Raw genomic sequence first — 15,788 nt, forward strand, 5'->3', positions numbered from 1 at the left:
TTACGATACAAATACTAATTGTACACTTGGTATAACGGTCTGTTAATCAAGCGGTCAGAGGAATCCAGGAAGCATACACGGCCTCACTCACGTGCTAGAGAATTTCGTTCCTTGCCTGACAACCTTCTCGACAGCATCCAAGAAGTCCCGTTCAGAGGCGACCTTCCGTCGAGCTCGAATAGCAAACATACCAGCCTACAGAACGTGAATTCCATGTGTTTCAGCGAGTAAACAAGACACACCTCCGTCGCAACTGAACGTAGTTCTGCTCCCGTTGTGTTGGGACATAGACGGGCTATGAGGTCAAACCGAATATCTCTCTCTACGCTCATACTGAATAGAGGTTCGGGTCAAGGGACTGTGATGAAGGCAAGAAACCGTATCTTTCTTACCTTCTGGCATGGATCCGGAGAATATGGGCTCGTCCTTCGTTATCTGGCAACGAAAATTCTACTCGACGATCCAACCGTCCGGGACGTAAAAGGGCTGGGTCCAATGTGTCGGGTCTAGAAATTAATGTAACCATAGTCAAAAATAGGCAAAGAAACTCGGCGTACCGGTTAGTGGCCATGAGCACTTTGATGTTACCTCTAGGATCGAAACCGTCCAGCTGGTTGATCAGCTCCAACATTGTCCGCTGCACTTCATTATCGCCACCAGCGCCATCGTCAAAACGTGCACCACCAATTGCATCGATTTCATCAAAGAAGATGATACACGCCTTCTTACTCCTAGCCATTTCAAACAGTTCTCTGACCATACGAGCACCTTCACCGACATACTTCTGAACCAATTCAGACCCAATAACTCGAATGAAAGTAGCATCTGTACGATTCGCAACAGCTCGTGCGCAGAGTGTCTTGCCCGTTCCTGGTGGACCAAACAACAAGACTCCTTTGGGAGGGTCGATACCTAGATTCACGTATCTTTCAGGCTAAAAGGCCAGTAGTGAGCACAAGGTAAATGTCATTCGAACAATCTCTTACAGATAGTAGAGGTGTCTCAACGACTTCTCTCAGCTTCTCAATCTGTTCTTTACAACCGCCTACATCTGAATAAGTGACATCTGGCTTTTCTTCGACCTGCATCATGGTTACTGAAGCATCGATCTTGGGAGGTAAGGGTATCTGAATCTGATATTTATTCCGGTCAACCCTTACGCAGTTTGAATGTCAGTAGATAGGACAAGAACTCTCCTAAATCCACTCACCCGACCCGCATGCCCTCCTCAATATCCGTAGGGGCGACACGATCACCAAGGCCCACCACGAATTTCGCTATTTGTCGAATGTTGATAACATACTTGTCCTGCTCGTCGGCACCTTTCTGTCCTTGAGCTGCTCCCAACGGGTTTAGTGCCCTTGCTGCTTCAGCAGCTTTAGGATCGACGGGTATTATTTTTGTACACCGCGCAACCTGTAAAGCATGTTCTTCGCCCATTCTTTGCCTGTCCGCTGCTAAATCCCAAAGATTCGGTGATGCAAGACCAGTGTCGGATTCCTTTACACCTGTGTCTCTGATTACCTCTCTGTATTGACTGCGGTACTGTTAGGCGCACCAAGTTTTTCGTTTATACGCTTCTGAATGTCTTTCAAGTCAGACTCAATGGTTTTGAGCTGGCGCGCGTATGGGCCTTGTCCCTGAAGTTGACGGTGAGGTAGAGCACCGTGGAAGATTGAAAGACAGGCGTACGTATGTTTTCAAGATTTGGATATCACTATCATCGAGTGCTGAAAGTAGGGGTTAAGGAGAAATCATATAACTTCACAACAACAGGCATACCAACTATTTTCTCGTCATCCTTATCGTCAATCCTCTTCTCGTCTATACCGACCGTTATTCAGCCTCGTTCATTGAGACGAAAGTAGACCTTACATTTTTCCCAATTACTTCAATAAGAATGTCAGGGCAGGAAAATATGAGATTCTTGAAACTACTCACGCTTTAGGAGGCATAATAATGAAGAGGAAGTACTGGCTTTGAAGAGAGTTGGAGGCGTACGCGGCTCAGCACACTTTCCGTGACGCGTCCTCGTCACGTGATCCGTGGGAACGGCCGATTATGTGCTCAGCTTACGATCACCTAAAGAGAAAGTTGTCTAGTTCCCTCTATCGTTGAACTGAAATGGCCGGTGCCCTCCAGAACGCTAAACGAGACCTCCCCAAAGTCAGAGATGAAGATCGAGAAAGCAGATTTGGTCAAGTTTTCGGCGTATCTGGCCCAGTAGTCATTGCCGAGAACATGTTTGGTGCTGCCATGTACGAGCTCGTACGGGTTGGCCACGATGAATTGGTCGGAGGTGCGCAATACTCCCATAACCACTCAGTATTCCTGTTTAATGGTTTGCTCGTTATGTAGAGGTCATTCGTATCGAGTCGGACAAAGCTACAATTCAGGTGTATGAGGAAACATCTGGTGTAACAGTTGGTGATCCAGTTCTCCGAACAGGAAAGCCTCTTAGTGTTGAATTGGGACCTGGTGCGTGACTAAATCCGTTTTGTATTCATGGCCCTCATTTCTTTCTAGGATTAATGGGTAATATCGTGGATGGTATTCAGCGCCCACTAAGAGTGCGTACATTTGGCCACAAGGCATACAAGTATCTCACTCGACCTTCGTTTACATCAGTCTATTCAAGAATTATCCAAATCAATTTACATTCCCCGAGGTATCAATACGGATGCACTTGACCGATCGCTGAAGTGGGATTATAAGCCTGGTTCCTACAAAGTGATTACCCATGCAACCGTTGACTGATTTCTACTCAAATATCTGTTCAAAGGTTGGCGATCACTTATCTGGAGGGGACATATTCGGTGGTGTCTATGAGAATTCCTTGGTCGATAACCACAAGATCATGTTGTCCCCTCGTGCTCTGGGCACGATCACCCATATCGCCGACAAAGGCAGTTATGCGGTTGATGTATGAGATTCGCTGTGCATCACAATTCTTCGCTGACTTGTATCCATGCAGGATATTGTCCTAGAAACTGAATTTGAAGGTAAAACAACCAAGCATACCATGATGCAGCTTTGGCCCGTCCGTGCACCTCGTCCTGTCACTGAGAAACAAACTGCCGATTACCCTCTACTCACTGGCCAACGCATTTTGGATGCATTATTCCCGTACGTTAGAAAATCTCGGTCTTTTTCTCATCGATTGATTCGATGGATTATGTATCTCCAGTTGTGTTCAAGGAGGTACAACTGCTATCCCGGGAGCTTTCGGTTGCGGCAAGACCGTTATTTCTCAAGCCTTGTCCAAATTTTCGAATAGCGACATCATTGTATATGTTGGTTGTGGTGAACGTGGTAACGAGGTGCGTCCCCAGCCCTGATGAAACACAAATTTACTGATCCAACACCCATATAGATGGCTGAGGTATTGATGGAGGTAAGTAAAGGAAATATGATGGATCTTCGTCCCGTTCACCCTGTTGCAGTTCCCTGAATTGTCTATGGATGTTGGAGACCGACAAGAGCCTATCATGAAACGTACAACCTTGGTCGCAAATACGTCAAACATGCCTGTCGCCGCACGTGAAGCCTCCATTTACACTGGTATCACCCTTTCAGAATATTTCCGCGACCAAGGATCAAATGTAGCTATGATGGCGGATTCCACCTCGCGGTGGGCCGAAGCCCTTCGTGAGATTTCTGGTCGTTTGGCGGAAATGCCTGCAGATTCCGGTTACCCCGCTTATCTTGGTACCAAGTTGGCCAGCTTCTACGAGCGTGCTGGAAAGGTGGTTTGTCTCGGAAACCCGTCTCGAAAAGGAACCGTCTCGATCGTTGGAGCGTGAGTATCTGCGGTCTTCTCTTGGTGTTCTCCGCTCATGTATCGATAGTGTGTCACCTCCTGGAGGAGATTTCTCCGACCCTGTTACATCGGCCACCCTTGGTATTGTTCAAGTGTTCTGGGGTCTCGACAAGAAGCTTGCACAGCGAAAACACTTCCCCTCGGTCAACTGGTCTCTTTCGTATTCTAAATACACCAAAGTTCTCGAACCGTACTACGAGAACACCGAGCCCGGTTTCGTTGAATTGCGCGCCAAAACCAAGGAGATCTTGCAGAAGGAGGAAGACCTTGCCGAGATCGTGCAGCTCGTCGGAAAGAGTGCTTTGGGAGAGAACGATAAGATCACCCTCGAGATTGCCCGCATGTTGAAAGATGACTTCCTGCAACAGAATGGAATGAGCGAGTACGACCGCTACTGCCCATTTTACAAGACCAGCGGAATGTTGCGCAATTTTGTTGGGTTCCATGAATCTGCCCAGAAGGCAGTTGCACAAGGGGATATGACATTTGCGAAAATCAAGGATATCGCCTCGGACGTGATATTTAAGCTCTCTCAGATGAAGTTCGAAGTAAGCATACTTCTTACTTTGTTCTTCACAAAGCCTCAAACTCTCGTCAGTCTCCTTCCCAAGGAAAAGATAACGTCAAGCAAAAACTGGACGCACTCCACGCTGAAATTCAGGACAAATTCAGACAGTTGGCAGAATAAAAGTATTGACCCATTTTATTCTCTTCCTTCTCTACCGCATCACGACACGACACGTTAGTTATTCCATGCCGCAGGATAAAGATTGTAGCCTAATGATAATGAATTCAGCCACAGTTCGTGACTATTTCTAACGTGTCAAAACATCGGTGGACACATCAATCTCAGACTCCGAACTATTGGTAGTGCAATTGGAATCTCGTTCTTTGGAATTTTCCCTATGAAATTGAATGCGGCTTGATTGGTCTTTCTTGTTGGCTCTCCGACGGTGTGCACGAGTCTTGAGATGTAGGTCCCATTCCTTTCCTGCCTCCACCATAACCGGTTGGTCTGGGTCCATAGTGCAAACATCGCAGTGAACCTTCCTTCGAGCTTTAAGGACCTCCTTGGGACTACTTCACAATCAGAATGGGATTTTATGGCAGAGAAACGATGAACAGACTCAGTTGCTTTTTGTTCAATTTGAAGCATCATATTTGCAGCCTCTGATAAAGAGAGAGGGTCAGGTAGAGGATCGTCATTCAAGAAGCCTGTAAAGGGGTGTTGGGCGCGACGACCGGAAGTGTAAACGTTCTTACCTTGCGTTATGTTTATGGCGGGTCGACGGACATTGGTTTCCCACTTGTCTCCGAGTTCTACGATCCAAAGGTTCAGAACTGGATTACCAGACGATCCCAATATCACCCACCTGTTGCATCCAAAAGGTAAGTACGCGACTTGTTCTTCTCATCGCAATCCATGTTAGAATTGTATAGAGCAGGCAACAATTTATTGCGAAGCCAAGAAGTCTGCGATTTCGCGTACTGACGAGTAGATATTTTCATTCTGTTCAACGCGTTATCGAAATCACGGTCGGTCGGGCTTGATAGTGTCAAGTAACGGTGTAATTCTCGGTATCCTGGATTGAGGGATGTGAACTCAAGTCTTGTCGCTTCTAGAGGAAGCGTGCTTGCCAATTGATTGAAACATTCCGAATGTATAATCCGAACCACTTTTCCCTTCGGGAGCAGAAGCGGTCAGTTTTTGCAGTACGCGGACCTCATCCAATAATCCTTGCTATCGGAAGACGATCTGTCAGGCCCAATTAACCTTGCAGAGAGGAAGAACAGAGGAGCGCTATTCACTTTAACCATCATATCAACTCGCGAATCCAACCTGGGTTTCAATATGTCGGGCTTTGCATAGACCCAGAAACAAAGTGTATTGAACCTGTGTACAAATACAGTGTGGGTTTATGAGGATCGTGAGAGGAAAAGAAGCCAAATACCGTGGTTTAACACGGTTCTGAGACTGCTGCTCTATCATCTCGCTAGGTCTTCGTCCTGTATCTTGTATGATCCGTAAGCTACGTAGCACCTTTCGGGAGTCCTTCCAATGCCAACGTTCGGCAACAGCCACATCGAGCACTTTCAATAAGTTGTAGAGAGCATACGCAGCTTCGGGATCTGCGTCTGCACTCGGGGCGGAGTCCGGGAGAGAGTGAAAGAGGTCAAGCAGATCAGGTGCCAAAGAGGTGATTGCTTTTGCCATATCGTCGGATATCGAGACTGAGGAGGAAGGATGTATGTCTGTTTGGTCAGACGCTGGGATCGAGGTCATATCCCGAACCAAACGGTCAGGAAACAACAAATGTTGGATCCAATAAGAGGTTCCACCAACGACAATGGGAACTTGATTCTGAGTATGAGCTTCCTGGACCTAAAGCAAAGCAAGGCTCAATCCGTGTGACTTGAACGTTTGCGAAGATCCCACCGCGTTCAAAGCATCCCGGACCCATTCTCCAACAACATACTGTTCGGTGGGTAACTTGAAGCCCATAAGAAGGTGATCTATCCCTTGTCTCTCTGCCAGAGGGACTTTGTTCGTGAGGATATCCATCCCGGCATAGACTTGCATAGCATCTGCATTGATGATTTTAGCCCCAGTCCAAGAAGTTTTAATTTCTGACGCTGTTGAGGAAAGTGTGTGGGCAATTTCAATCGCAAGCTTGGACTTTCCGACGCCAGTTGTGCCACAAATCGCAATCAACGGTCGGAAAGCCATGAGAGTGAGTGCGTAAATTTGAAACAGGATACTCGTTGCGCTCGGCCCGGTGCACGACTTTTCTGCTCCCTTCATGGCCTCGAGAATACGAGCTCCCCGAATATCTCTCGCAAACCTCAGTCCTGCTCGTGGATCTCAACATAAGGTTCTGTCCTAAAATCATTGACCCGTACCCCGTTGCTCACCTTTTCCCTTTCAGCAAAAACGAGTTGGTCGTGGTCAGGGTTCGGGTTACGGAGGAACCTCAGGTCGTGGCCACAAAGGTCAAAACTCCCGATCTGGTCCTGGAGTAAAGCCTTCGTTTGAGGGAGGACAGACACCCATAACCGAGCTTTTTCCTAAGAGAGGTTTTGTTAACCAGTACGTTGACTCGTTGTAATGCGAGGGATTGACAATTCAATTTCGTCCACGAAGGAACGCGAAAACATTTGCTCCCATCAACCTCGACAGACTCCAACATTGGATTAATCAAGGTCGAATCACGTCTTCTCCAGACAAGCCCGTTACTGCCCGGGAACTTCTTTTGAGTGGCTGCATACACGACGTCCACGACGGTATCAAGCTGCTTGGAGATGTACGTAGACCTAAGTTCCGTATCCGTCTTCTTCTCAAATTTTCATTCAGGGAAGCCAACACTTCTCCTCGAAGATATACATGATCGCATCCCGAGCTTCAAAGAGCGCAATTGAAGCAGTAGAAGCTCACGGCGGCAAGATAGTGTGTCAGTATTATAACCCACTAGCCCTTCGAGATTGCGTCAAAGGGAGGACAGACCGTATTCAAGCGGCACCCACGCGTAGATCCGACATTAGTACGTCGAGTAAATCATGTCTCCACTCCCACCTTCACTTAATAACCCACTACAGTTTGGTACGGAAAGCATTCAAACCGTGGATACCTCTCTCCCGAGACCCTCAAGGCTGTCGGGGACCTTCCTTTTGTTCAGGAACGATGGAAAGCCCTCTCAGTGGAACTCAACAAGTGGAAAAAGCAGGATTTCGATGTGCCCAAAAAGAAAGTATAAATGACACTGTATCTACTTCATTCCTCTCCCCAACCTATAACTTACTTTAGTCTGCCGAAACGATTTCCCTTACATTCACTATGCTCAAAGCAGAAGATTTCCTTCTTAAATGTGCGTCACTTACCGGGAACTTTGCACGGTGGCCTCCACAATAGTAAAGTCTCTCAGACTGTTGGTAACCAGGGCAAAATTTGAGCCACGCTGTAAAGCAGGGCTTGGGATCTAGCTGAGCCATTGTATACCAGTAAGCATTAAGTTTTCTGAACTTCTACATCTTGTTATACGATCTGGACCCTTCCACAATGGATAGCTGCAACCACCCTTACCAAATTGCGCTTACTATCCAATCGGGGTCTGACTTGGGAGACTACCCTTCCACTACAGCTTCACTATGGTTCTTCTCTATGGTTCTTCTCTATGGTATCGTACGTATGTCGGGTGAGGTTTTGTTGGTATATGTGTTATGCCTGCGATCAGGGTTGGGCGTTAGGGGCTGCCTTGGTAGTATCCATAAGACGTAGACTGAAATTTCCGGAAAGGCCACATCTGACATGCGCCGTCGTACATAGTAGGCACGTCACCATTGTACGTCGGATCCTTCAGTATCCTCCGGGGTCCAAGAAGGGTTTAAATTCCTAATAATAATATTAATTTAGCGGCCGCAGCGTGTGAAAATACTAATGCTTTTGATCATCGTCGCGACTCGCGTCGCGTCCTCTCACAATTGCAGTGACACTCTTCATATTCTTTGGCATCAAGCCCTCAGTGATAACCCACAATGCCGCGAGAAATCGTGACCATACAACTTGGTCAATGTGGAAATCAGAGTAAGTGCATTGAACCATGATATCCGGCTCGACGCTGACAATTTCACCTCAGTGGGTTCGGTTTATTGGCAGCGTCTGTGTGCAGAGCACGGTATCAACAAAGAAGGAATACTAGAAGAGTGGGCTACCGAAGGAGGGGATCGAAAGGACGTGTTCTTCTATCAAGCTGATGATGAGCATTACATTCCTCGGGCTATCCTTGTTGACCTCGAACCACGCGTTATCAACAATATTTTGGTTTCGCCTTACGCCAATCTATACAATCCGGAGAATATCTTCGTATCGAAAGATGGGGGAGGAGCTGGCAACAACTGGGCTCAAGGATACGCTGCTGGAGAGCGGTTATATGAAGAGATAATGGAGATGATTGATAGAGAGGCTGAAGGGAGTGATTCTTTGGAGGTGCGAACTTCTTCTATCACGATTCTTTTTAATTGTCTCAAGAGTAGTACTGCTAGGGATTCATGCTCACACACTCAATAGCCGGGGGAACCGGCTCAGGTCTTGGATCTTTCGTCTTAGAACGGTTGAACGACAAGTTCCCGAAGAAGCTCATCCAAACTTATAGTGTCTTTCCAAATGCTCAAGAAGGAGACGTTGTCGTGCAACCTTATAACTCTCTGTTGACTCTGAAACGTTTGGTGAATCATGCTGATTCCGTGGTGGTACTCGATAACGGCGCTCTAGCGCGGATAGCAGCGGATCGACTCCATCTTCAGACTCCAAGTTTTGATCAGACCAATCAACTCGCGTCGACCGTGATGGCTGCAAGCACACAGACTCTTAGGTACCCTGGATACATGAATAACGACCTTGTAGGCATTATCGCCTCACTGATACCAACACCTCGTTGTCATTTCCTAATGACGTCCTACACCCCATTTACCAGCGACCAGATTGATAAAGTAGGTGTACAGTGTACTGCATTTTCCAAAAACCGAGGAGACTTACTGCTGGCGATTTTCTAGGCCAAATCAATCCGAAAAACAACGATACTGGATGTCATGCGTCGTTTGTTACAGCCCAAAAACCGTATGGTTTCTACGACTCCCAGTAAGACTGCATGTTACATCTCAATTCTGAACATCATACAAGGGGAGGTTGATCCTACGGAGGTGCATGAGCTATATTTCTTCCCCTATTTTGGTTTGCATCCCTGAAGAAAGTTCTAGGTCCACCAATCCCTTTTAAGGATAAGAGAGCGACAACTAGCCAATTTCATTCCGTGGGGACCTGCATCGATTCAAGTTGCCCCAACGCGAAGGTCACCTTACATTGCAACACACCATCGTGTGAGCGGTCTGATGCTCGCTAACCACACAAGCATAGCTTCGGTGAGTGATTTGTTGATCGCAGAGAAATTTTCACTTAACATGCCCCTCTAGCTTTTCAAACGCATGCTAGATCAGTTTGATAGGCTGAGGAAACGTAATGCGTTCATGGAACAGTACAAGAAGGAGAAGATGTTTGAGAATGGGTTGGAAGAATTTGACGATGCACGGTGAGTGGACGTCATGAAATGTCGAGTTCTAATGCTCATTCTCGCCATAGAGCGACGTGCGATGAGCTGTTAAAAGAATACAAGGCTTGCGAAAGCCCCGACTATATTTCCTACGTACGTCCCCTCATGTTCGTCCCAACAGGTGCTAAATATTAACACCTTTCCAGGGTTCCACAGAAAATGAGCAAGCGTAGTTCTCAGTGTCATCTATATCCTTTATTCTCATGTATATGTACATCTTGCTTTCATAGTGTTGTATCGGTATCATAATGATGATCACACAGCTCTCCGAGATTACAGCGACGAATGATATTGAAGGAAGTAACACCGCATTATGGATGCAACGATCTAAACTAATATTACAAACCCCAAGGGCGTACGGGGCGGAGAGACCAAAGATTTACGATTTCTTCGGACCCCCCAGCTTTTCCCCAATGTTGGAACCTGAACGAAGGAGCGCGCGTCAGTTTTCACGACATTGCAGAAAAACAGTCACCCTCACCTCTAAGTTTAACACCGAGTGCTCGCTCAAGTTTACCGAGAATTTGAGGATTGGGGATAGCCTTTCCCGACTCGTAGTCTTGGATAACGGAGGGCTTTTCGTTAACCTTCTGAGCAAGGTCTTTTTGAGCCAACTTCAGTTCCATGCGAGCTGTTTGGATGGCCTGTACCAAAGTAAGGAGAACCGGTGGATTAGAATGACCTCTTGGGTTCGTTAAAAAAAGTAACGCACACGGCCGACAGAAGGCGCGACTTTGGAAGGGGGTGCGACTTCGTTCTCTCGGTCAATCTTGGCTATTCGCTGGTGGTCTGTACCTAAAAACAAGGAGAGCAACTAAGCACTTGAAACGACAGCTGCTTGAAAAATAGTAAGAACGGACTCTGATGAGCTTTGTTATTGCCTCCTGCTATTTTCTTATCAGTAGCTATGATGGCTCCCGACCGTCTCGCCTGCATATCCCGGTTAATCCTTCAAATATATATCCAAAAGTCGAAACCAGAAGCTCACAGCTGTTGGAGGAAAAAAGTGGTCACGTTCCGTTCTTCCGTTCAAGAGAAAGAAACCCACCATTAACCTCGGAGTCCGTTCGAGCGACTTTCGGAACCTGCTTCTTGAAACCAATAACGGTTTTGCTATCCCAGTCGTCCATTATGGAAATGTCTATGAATATCGGATAAACCAGAGAGAAGATGAGTGTTGGAAATAATGAGTGTAGATGGGATGGAAGTTGTTTATAAATGTGTGGCTGACTCATCTCGGACGCAAGGCAAATTACGCTTGCGCTCACTGCCATTGGCAGTGCCAGCGAGTAATACGGATGCGAGCGAGTCAACGAGCCTGATCACACCGCTTTATCGAATCTTAATTTGGCTCCCTTTGATTCGCAGTACGTACAATGTACTCAGATCTATGTACAGTAAAGAAAGAGTGTGACTCGAAGAAGAAGGATCAGCAGAAAAAAAACAGAAAGCAATAATCAAAGAATAATCCGAGTTTAATAGACAAAGGAAAGCAGGATGGTTGCAAAAACGTTCAGAAGGGAGAAAAAAGATCTGGCCCGAGAGGAGGGTTGTCAAAAGACGGAGGTGATAGGTAAAACGCCTGCGTCTGAAAAGGTAGTCGGTGATTTTTGTAGATATCGGGATGCGAAGGTAGTCCGTCTCTAGACGAAACCCCTTCCTCCACGTTTGGCATCAATCCTTTTGAAACGTTCTTCCTCGTTCCTCTGTGTATATGACTGTGAGATATATTCATCGGGAGTAATAACTAAGACCTCTTACCATGTTGATCACGCAAAGTGTGGCCAGGAGGAGGGCAAGAACGATGGCCATAAATCCATAGACCTGGAAAGTAGAGGGATTAGGCGGGGGTGACATATCGGAGGATTGGCTAAGCGCACGGTCGTGAAGATGTTGTTCAAGGTCACATCTGCAAACTTGGTAACAGGAGTGACACAGAAAAACTGGGAGTTGTTGACGTCGGATGCATCGAGGGCGTTCATGAAGCTGATTTGTGTCGGATTACAAAAGTTGGAAGGCTCGACGAAGTCAGCTGCATTGAAGTAACCACAGCAACTGAACTATAACAGAAATAAACCCTCAGCACTAAAACCCCTGAGAGATCGTGAAATAGTTTACCTTGTCCTGTATAAATGCCCTGGTTGTGGAAGGTACCTTGGAGTACACCTCGTGGAAGTTATCGCGTTCTCGCAAGGTGTAAACCCAGACGAACGTTCCAATGATAAGAATTCCAATAGCACACAGGATAAGAAGGTAGTTGAGAATAACGAGACCCATTGTAACATGGTTGCGTTGGACGATAGCTCCCACTGAGAATACGAACGTTATCACAAGCGTGATGCCGAGTATCAGGCCAGCTATAAGAGTCGTGTCAGTGTTCCAAGAGGTAGAGGCTGCATCGACTGCACTACACACCGGTTAAATCAGCATTGGAGAGCACCATGTTCATTAAAATGTCCGGTTTCCTCCATACGAATGAAAGAGCGATCGAAACCGCTCCAGCAACGAGAAGGCATGCGTCGAGGAACGTCCAAGCAGCCATCAATCCTTTGGAAACCATTTCTGCTATGTAGTCCAAGGGCTATAAACTCTAAAATGGAATTAGAGAACGAATCAAGGTTAGGATATTTGGACTCACCTATTATGATGTTGATTTCTGAGCGATAGACTGAAAATTAAGGGACTCTCGCCGGGAGAAGCTGTAGCGCCAGGCAAATTGAAGGGACTTGTGTAAAGAAAGAACGACGTTCAACGCCTTGCACGATTGCAGACTGCAACGGGGAAGACAAAGGTGAGCGCAAAGAAAGTACCAAGAAAAAGAAAAGGAGGGTGGTAGGCAGCTAAAGCCTTTGGGGGGTGCCAACATCGACGCTCGTCGCCATAGCCACCACGTGATGATCGTCCCTTTGCAACCGGGCGGACCGGTGGGACCGACTTAAACGTGCTTCAAACGTGCTTCTTTGTTTTCTGCCTGCTCTTTCGCCATCCTGAACTTCTATATATGTTCAACGGACTTCCGCAACTTTTTGTCGTGAAAACTTCACCTTGGGAGCGGCTGGTGCCTAGAAAACCCCAGCGTAGTCATGCCGACATGGCGATGATAGATATGCCTAGACCTAAATGATTACAATTTACTATGACTGGAACAGGCTGTATTATTGTATACATATGATGCATTGATGAACTAGAGCTGTGTATACAGTATAGAGTGCTAGGTCAGAGTTCACAGTCCTTCAGTGTAATTTTTGCCCTTTCGAAACAGGTGGCGCACTGGCCCCGAAATATGCAGTGGTGCCCTTAGTGCACCCATCTCAGAGCATCTACACTCGTCAAATGCGTTAAAAAAAAACAAACAAGAGAAGCGGTACATCTTATACTTTCACCGCCACAGGTGATGAGAAAGATTCAAAATGTCACTCCGAATGTTGCTGAACAGAAAGCTTTGTTGTACTTCACGTTGTATTCAAGGCCGTCGAACAACGCCAAGTCACTAATTATAACGTTTTATAGGTCCAGAAGCAATCCGAATCACCATATCTTTGCTGATTCGGGAAAGGGACATACTCGCATAATAAGATTAGGTATATAGATACAAATGTCGATCATAAAAAAACACCCCCTCGCAAGATGGAGCAAACAGCTTAGAATGAGAAGGTCATTTCAAACCTCAATAGAAATCATAGGCTTCCTCGTTCGACGATGTGCTCCGTCTTCTTCAAACACGAGCAAGTTTTGCCTCGGGGGGAAGATTCGTGACCGGGATTTCATCAGATGAAACAGCGCAACCATTCCAGCATCCGAAAACGAAGGCGACTTGGGCGTTTTCAGTAAAAACGGCGTCGAAGGAGACGTGGACGTGGATATGGACATGGAAGGCCCTAGGATCACAACTCCTCTCTTGCTCTTGCGATGACCGGAGCCTTCTTTTCTATTCAGCACCGGCCCTCGGAGGTAATGCTCAAACTTCATTACATTCGAGGTAAAGGAGGTTCTGGGAGGCTGTAGATAGTTGGTCGAAGAAGACACGGTAAATGACGCCCGGCGGCCTCGGGATCGAAGGGCACGTATGGGTTGTTCTTCCTCGTCCTCATCCTGCTTAACCGCCGGCTCCAGCCATTGTCCAACACCCTCAAACCGCGTACACTCGTCGTCACCGTCATCCTGATCGAGTTCGACATATGAGCGATATACAGGCGTTAGAACTGCTACTTGCGAGCCCGATTCAAGGTCCACCTCAAATTGCAGGTCAAACTCTTCGGGCGGACCATCGGATGTGGAGGGTGTGGAATAACAGGAGGGTGTGGAGTAACAAGGAGAGCCTTTGTAATAGCTAAAGATGGAAGAACCGTCGTCTGCTTCTGCAGTGTCAAGGGGTGCAACACTCATCCTAGGAAGAGATTTGGCTAGCGACAATGACGGAGGACGAGGGCGTAAAACCTTCACCACAGGAGAGTGTGGCGAGGATGGACATTCGTCGTGTTCCGGAAGGACGATAGTTGGAGGTGATAACAGTCGGGCGGGTCGTTCTCTCCGAGCCGGAACAAGTTGAGTAAACGGGAAACAAGTTTTCCCATTCGCTTTCTCGCTTGAAGGAGGCTCTGGTGAAGGCTTCGATATCCTAGACACGTGTTCGAAGACTGTGGATGAAACTTGGTTTTGTTCAGGTGCGCGAGATTCCCTGACAGTAAAGAAAGAATCCAGAAAGCTTTCATAGTAATCCTCGTCGGATTCCGCGACAGAAGAGATGGGTTGTATCTCTATGCTGTCCCGAGACGGTATGATGACGATGGGACCGTGCGGTGCTATCGTCGGTGCAGATAATGTTATAGTCGGACTTGCAGGAGACATCACCTCTTCAACGAGTGCTTCTCCATCAGAAAAAGACCCGGGAGAGAGTGGTGCAGAAAAGAACGTCCCAAAAGATAGTAGATCGGCATTTCTGCGCACGATACTGGTGGGTGAGCAGTCGGACATTTCGGACGTTAATGTGAAGCCACTTGTCGTAGAAGTGGGTGAGAACTTGGGGTTGGGCGGGGATGTAAAAGGGGACTGTGAAGGCTGCAAAATGAGAGCGGGAGAGTCCTGGAACCTATAGGGAGAGATATAACAGACGTGAAAGGGCAGGCAAAAAAACATACTCGCAAAATCTAACCCTCTTCTCGGGTTTCTTGTCTTGAGCTCGTATGGGTGAGCTGACTGACATTTCGGACGTCAACGTGAAGGCACTTGACGTAGAGGTCGGCGAGAAATTTGGGTTGGACGGGGGATGTGATGGCTGCAAAAAGAGAGCTCGAGCAAGAGAGTCCTGTACATTGGACCTGTTGTTTGCAGAAGAAGTATAGGAGACGTGGAAAGGGCAGCCAAAGGGGGCAAAAACCTACACGCGAAATCTAAGCGCTTCCTTGGCGTCGTGTTTCCCTAACGTTGATGAGCTACCTTTCCGACGCATTTCTCGGTGTTTCTGGATCAAAACTGCAAATGGAAGATGAAACATCAGTAATAACTAGCATGGTATCAAGGAATTCCACCCTACAGGTCAAAGGCATCCGGTAGTCGTTGCAAGTATGAGATGAAGAGCCAGGCAAGGAACTGAGCGATCCATCCTTAGACCTCCATTAATTTATGGTGTCTCCTCCGAGGCAGGCTAGCCTGCCTTTCAGTAGGGTCCATTCAACAGGCCTACGAGTATCCGAGTCATGGCGGGCATCTTGAAGTCATGTCGCGCAAAGCAAGGCAGCAGGCTCATATGTAAGTCGCATACCTTTGGCCCTTCAATACAGAAGGACAGTTCCTACAGGCTGCAACTGTCGATCATCCGCATGGATGAAAGTTATTAGTGACGGCTAAGTATTGGGCGTGGGAACTTT

The 15,788-nt window shown here is 47.1% G+C and overlaps 8 protein-coding genes across 9 annotated transcripts; 3 read left to right on the top strand and 5 right to left on the bottom strand.

Moving 5' to 3' along the window:
* Positions 1 to 14: 14 nt before the first annotated feature.
* Positions 15 to 1,955, bottom strand: PSMC2 (26S protease regulatory subunit 7; the record flags this gene model as incomplete). Its single annotated transcript, XM_043159606.1, has 12 exons — positions 15 to 39; positions 92 to 195; positions 243 to 333; positions 393 to 506; positions 558 to 934; positions 987 to 1,155; positions 1,211 to 1,508; positions 1,559 to 1,640; positions 1,693 to 1,730; positions 1,783 to 1,824; positions 1,876 to 1,889; positions 1,942 to 1,955. The coding sequence occupies 12 exons, from the start codon at positions 1,953 to 1,955 to the stop codon at positions 15 to 17; spliced, it is 1,368 nt and encodes a 455-aa protein (XP_043003209.1).
* Positions 1,956 to 2,101: 146 nt separating this feature from the next.
* On the top strand, positions 2,102 to 4,712 carry VMA1 (H(+)-transporting V1 sector ATPase subunit A). The gene is made up of 12 exons (XM_043159607.1): positions 2,102 to 2,299; positions 2,359 to 2,478; positions 2,527 to 2,570; positions 2,629 to 2,730; positions 2,783 to 2,923; positions 2,975 to 3,126; positions 3,188 to 3,320; positions 3,374 to 3,394; positions 3,444 to 3,799; positions 3,849 to 4,368; positions 4,419 to 4,561; positions 4,617 to 4,712. The coding sequence occupies exons 1-11, from the start codon at positions 2,125 to 2,127 to the stop codon at positions 4,506 to 4,508; spliced, it is 1,854 nt and encodes a 617-aa protein (XP_043003210.1). The 5' UTR covers positions 2,102 to 2,124; the 3' UTR covers positions 4,509 to 4,561; positions 4,617 to 4,712.
* Positions 4,636 to 6,548, bottom strand: E1B28_002673 (uncharacterized protein; the record flags this gene model as incomplete). The annotated part of the gene is made up of 8 exons (XM_043159608.1): positions 4,636 to 4,897; positions 4,948 to 5,035; positions 5,084 to 5,140; positions 5,194 to 5,403; positions 5,459 to 5,561; positions 5,630 to 5,714; positions 5,773 to 6,203; positions 6,258 to 6,548. The coding sequence occupies 8 exons, from the start codon at positions 6,546 to 6,548 to the stop codon at positions 4,636 to 4,638; spliced, it is 1,527 nt and encodes a 508-aa protein (XP_043003211.1).
* Positions 6,549 to 6,576: 28 nt separating this feature from the next.
* Positions 6,577 to 7,717, top strand: E1B28_002674 (uncharacterized protein). The gene is made up of 5 exons (XM_043159609.1): positions 6,577 to 6,693; positions 6,748 to 6,908; positions 6,963 to 7,122; positions 7,173 to 7,359; positions 7,415 to 7,717. The coding sequence occupies exons 1-5, from the start codon at positions 6,622 to 6,624 to the stop codon at positions 7,570 to 7,572; spliced, it is 738 nt and encodes a 245-aa protein (XP_043003212.1). The 5' UTR covers positions 6,577 to 6,621; the 3' UTR covers positions 7,573 to 7,717.
* A 550-nt stretch (positions 7,718 to 8,267) lies between these two features.
* Positions 8,268 to 10,197, top strand: TUB4 (gamma-tubulin). The gene is made up of 8 exons (XM_043159610.1): positions 8,268 to 8,399; positions 8,452 to 8,801; positions 8,858 to 9,304; positions 9,368 to 9,514; positions 9,572 to 9,733; positions 9,785 to 9,900; positions 9,951 to 10,014; positions 10,068 to 10,197. Exons 1-8 carry the CDS (start codon positions 8,351 to 8,353, stop codon positions 10,092 to 10,094), a joined length of 1,362 nt encoding a protein of 453 aa, XP_043003213.1. The 5' UTR covers positions 8,268 to 8,350; the 3' UTR covers positions 10,095 to 10,197.
* A 103-nt stretch (positions 10,198 to 10,300) lies between these two features.
* E1B28_002676 (uncharacterized protein) lies at positions 10,301 to 10,857 on the bottom strand (the record flags this gene model as incomplete). Its single annotated transcript, XM_043159611.1, has 4 exons — positions 10,301 to 10,344; positions 10,403 to 10,565; positions 10,634 to 10,716; positions 10,782 to 10,857. 4 exons carry the CDS (start codon positions 10,855 to 10,857, stop codon positions 10,301 to 10,303), a joined length of 366 nt encoding a protein of 121 aa, XP_043003214.1.
* A 401-nt stretch (positions 10,858 to 11,258) lies between these two features.
* Positions 11,259 to 12,764, bottom strand: E1B28_002677 (uncharacterized protein). Its single transcript, XM_043159612.1, has 6 exons — positions 12,560 to 12,764; positions 12,337 to 12,511; positions 12,040 to 12,278; positions 11,802 to 11,981; positions 11,683 to 11,745; positions 11,259 to 11,627 (listed from the first exon to the last, which is right to left on the bottom strand). Exons 2-6 carry the CDS (start codon positions 12,479 to 12,481, stop codon positions 11,565 to 11,567), a joined length of 690 nt encoding a protein of 229 aa, XP_043003215.1. The 5' UTR covers positions 12,482 to 12,511; positions 12,560 to 12,764; the 3' UTR covers positions 11,259 to 11,564.
* Positions 12,765 to 13,476: 712 nt separating this feature from the next.
* On the bottom strand, positions 13,477 to 15,766 carry E1B28_002678 (uncharacterized protein). Of its 2 annotated transcripts, XM_043159613.1 has the most exons (4): positions 15,455 to 15,766; positions 15,303 to 15,393; positions 15,060 to 15,239; positions 13,477 to 15,010 (listed from the first exon to the last, which is right to left on the bottom strand). In XM_043159613.1, exons 1-4 carry the CDS (start codon positions 15,465 to 15,467, stop codon positions 13,582 to 13,584), a joined length of 1,713 nt encoding a protein of 570 aa, XP_043003216.1. In that variant the 5' UTR covers positions 15,468 to 15,766; the 3' UTR covers positions 13,477 to 13,581. The 2 variants fall into 2 exon arrangements, with proteins under 2 accessions (XP_043003216.1, XP_043003217.1); XM_043159614.1 differs by having other exon boundaries at positions 15,060 to 15,393.
* Between the last annotated feature and the right edge of the window lie 22 nt (positions 15,767 to 15,788).

This window comes from Marasmius oreades, chromosome 10, assembly GCF_018924745.1.
Source record: "Marasmius oreades isolate 03SP1 chromosome 10, whole genome shotgun sequence".
Lineage (NCBI taxonomy): Eukaryota > Fungi > Basidiomycota > Agaricomycetes > Agaricales > Marasmiaceae > Marasmius > Marasmius oreades.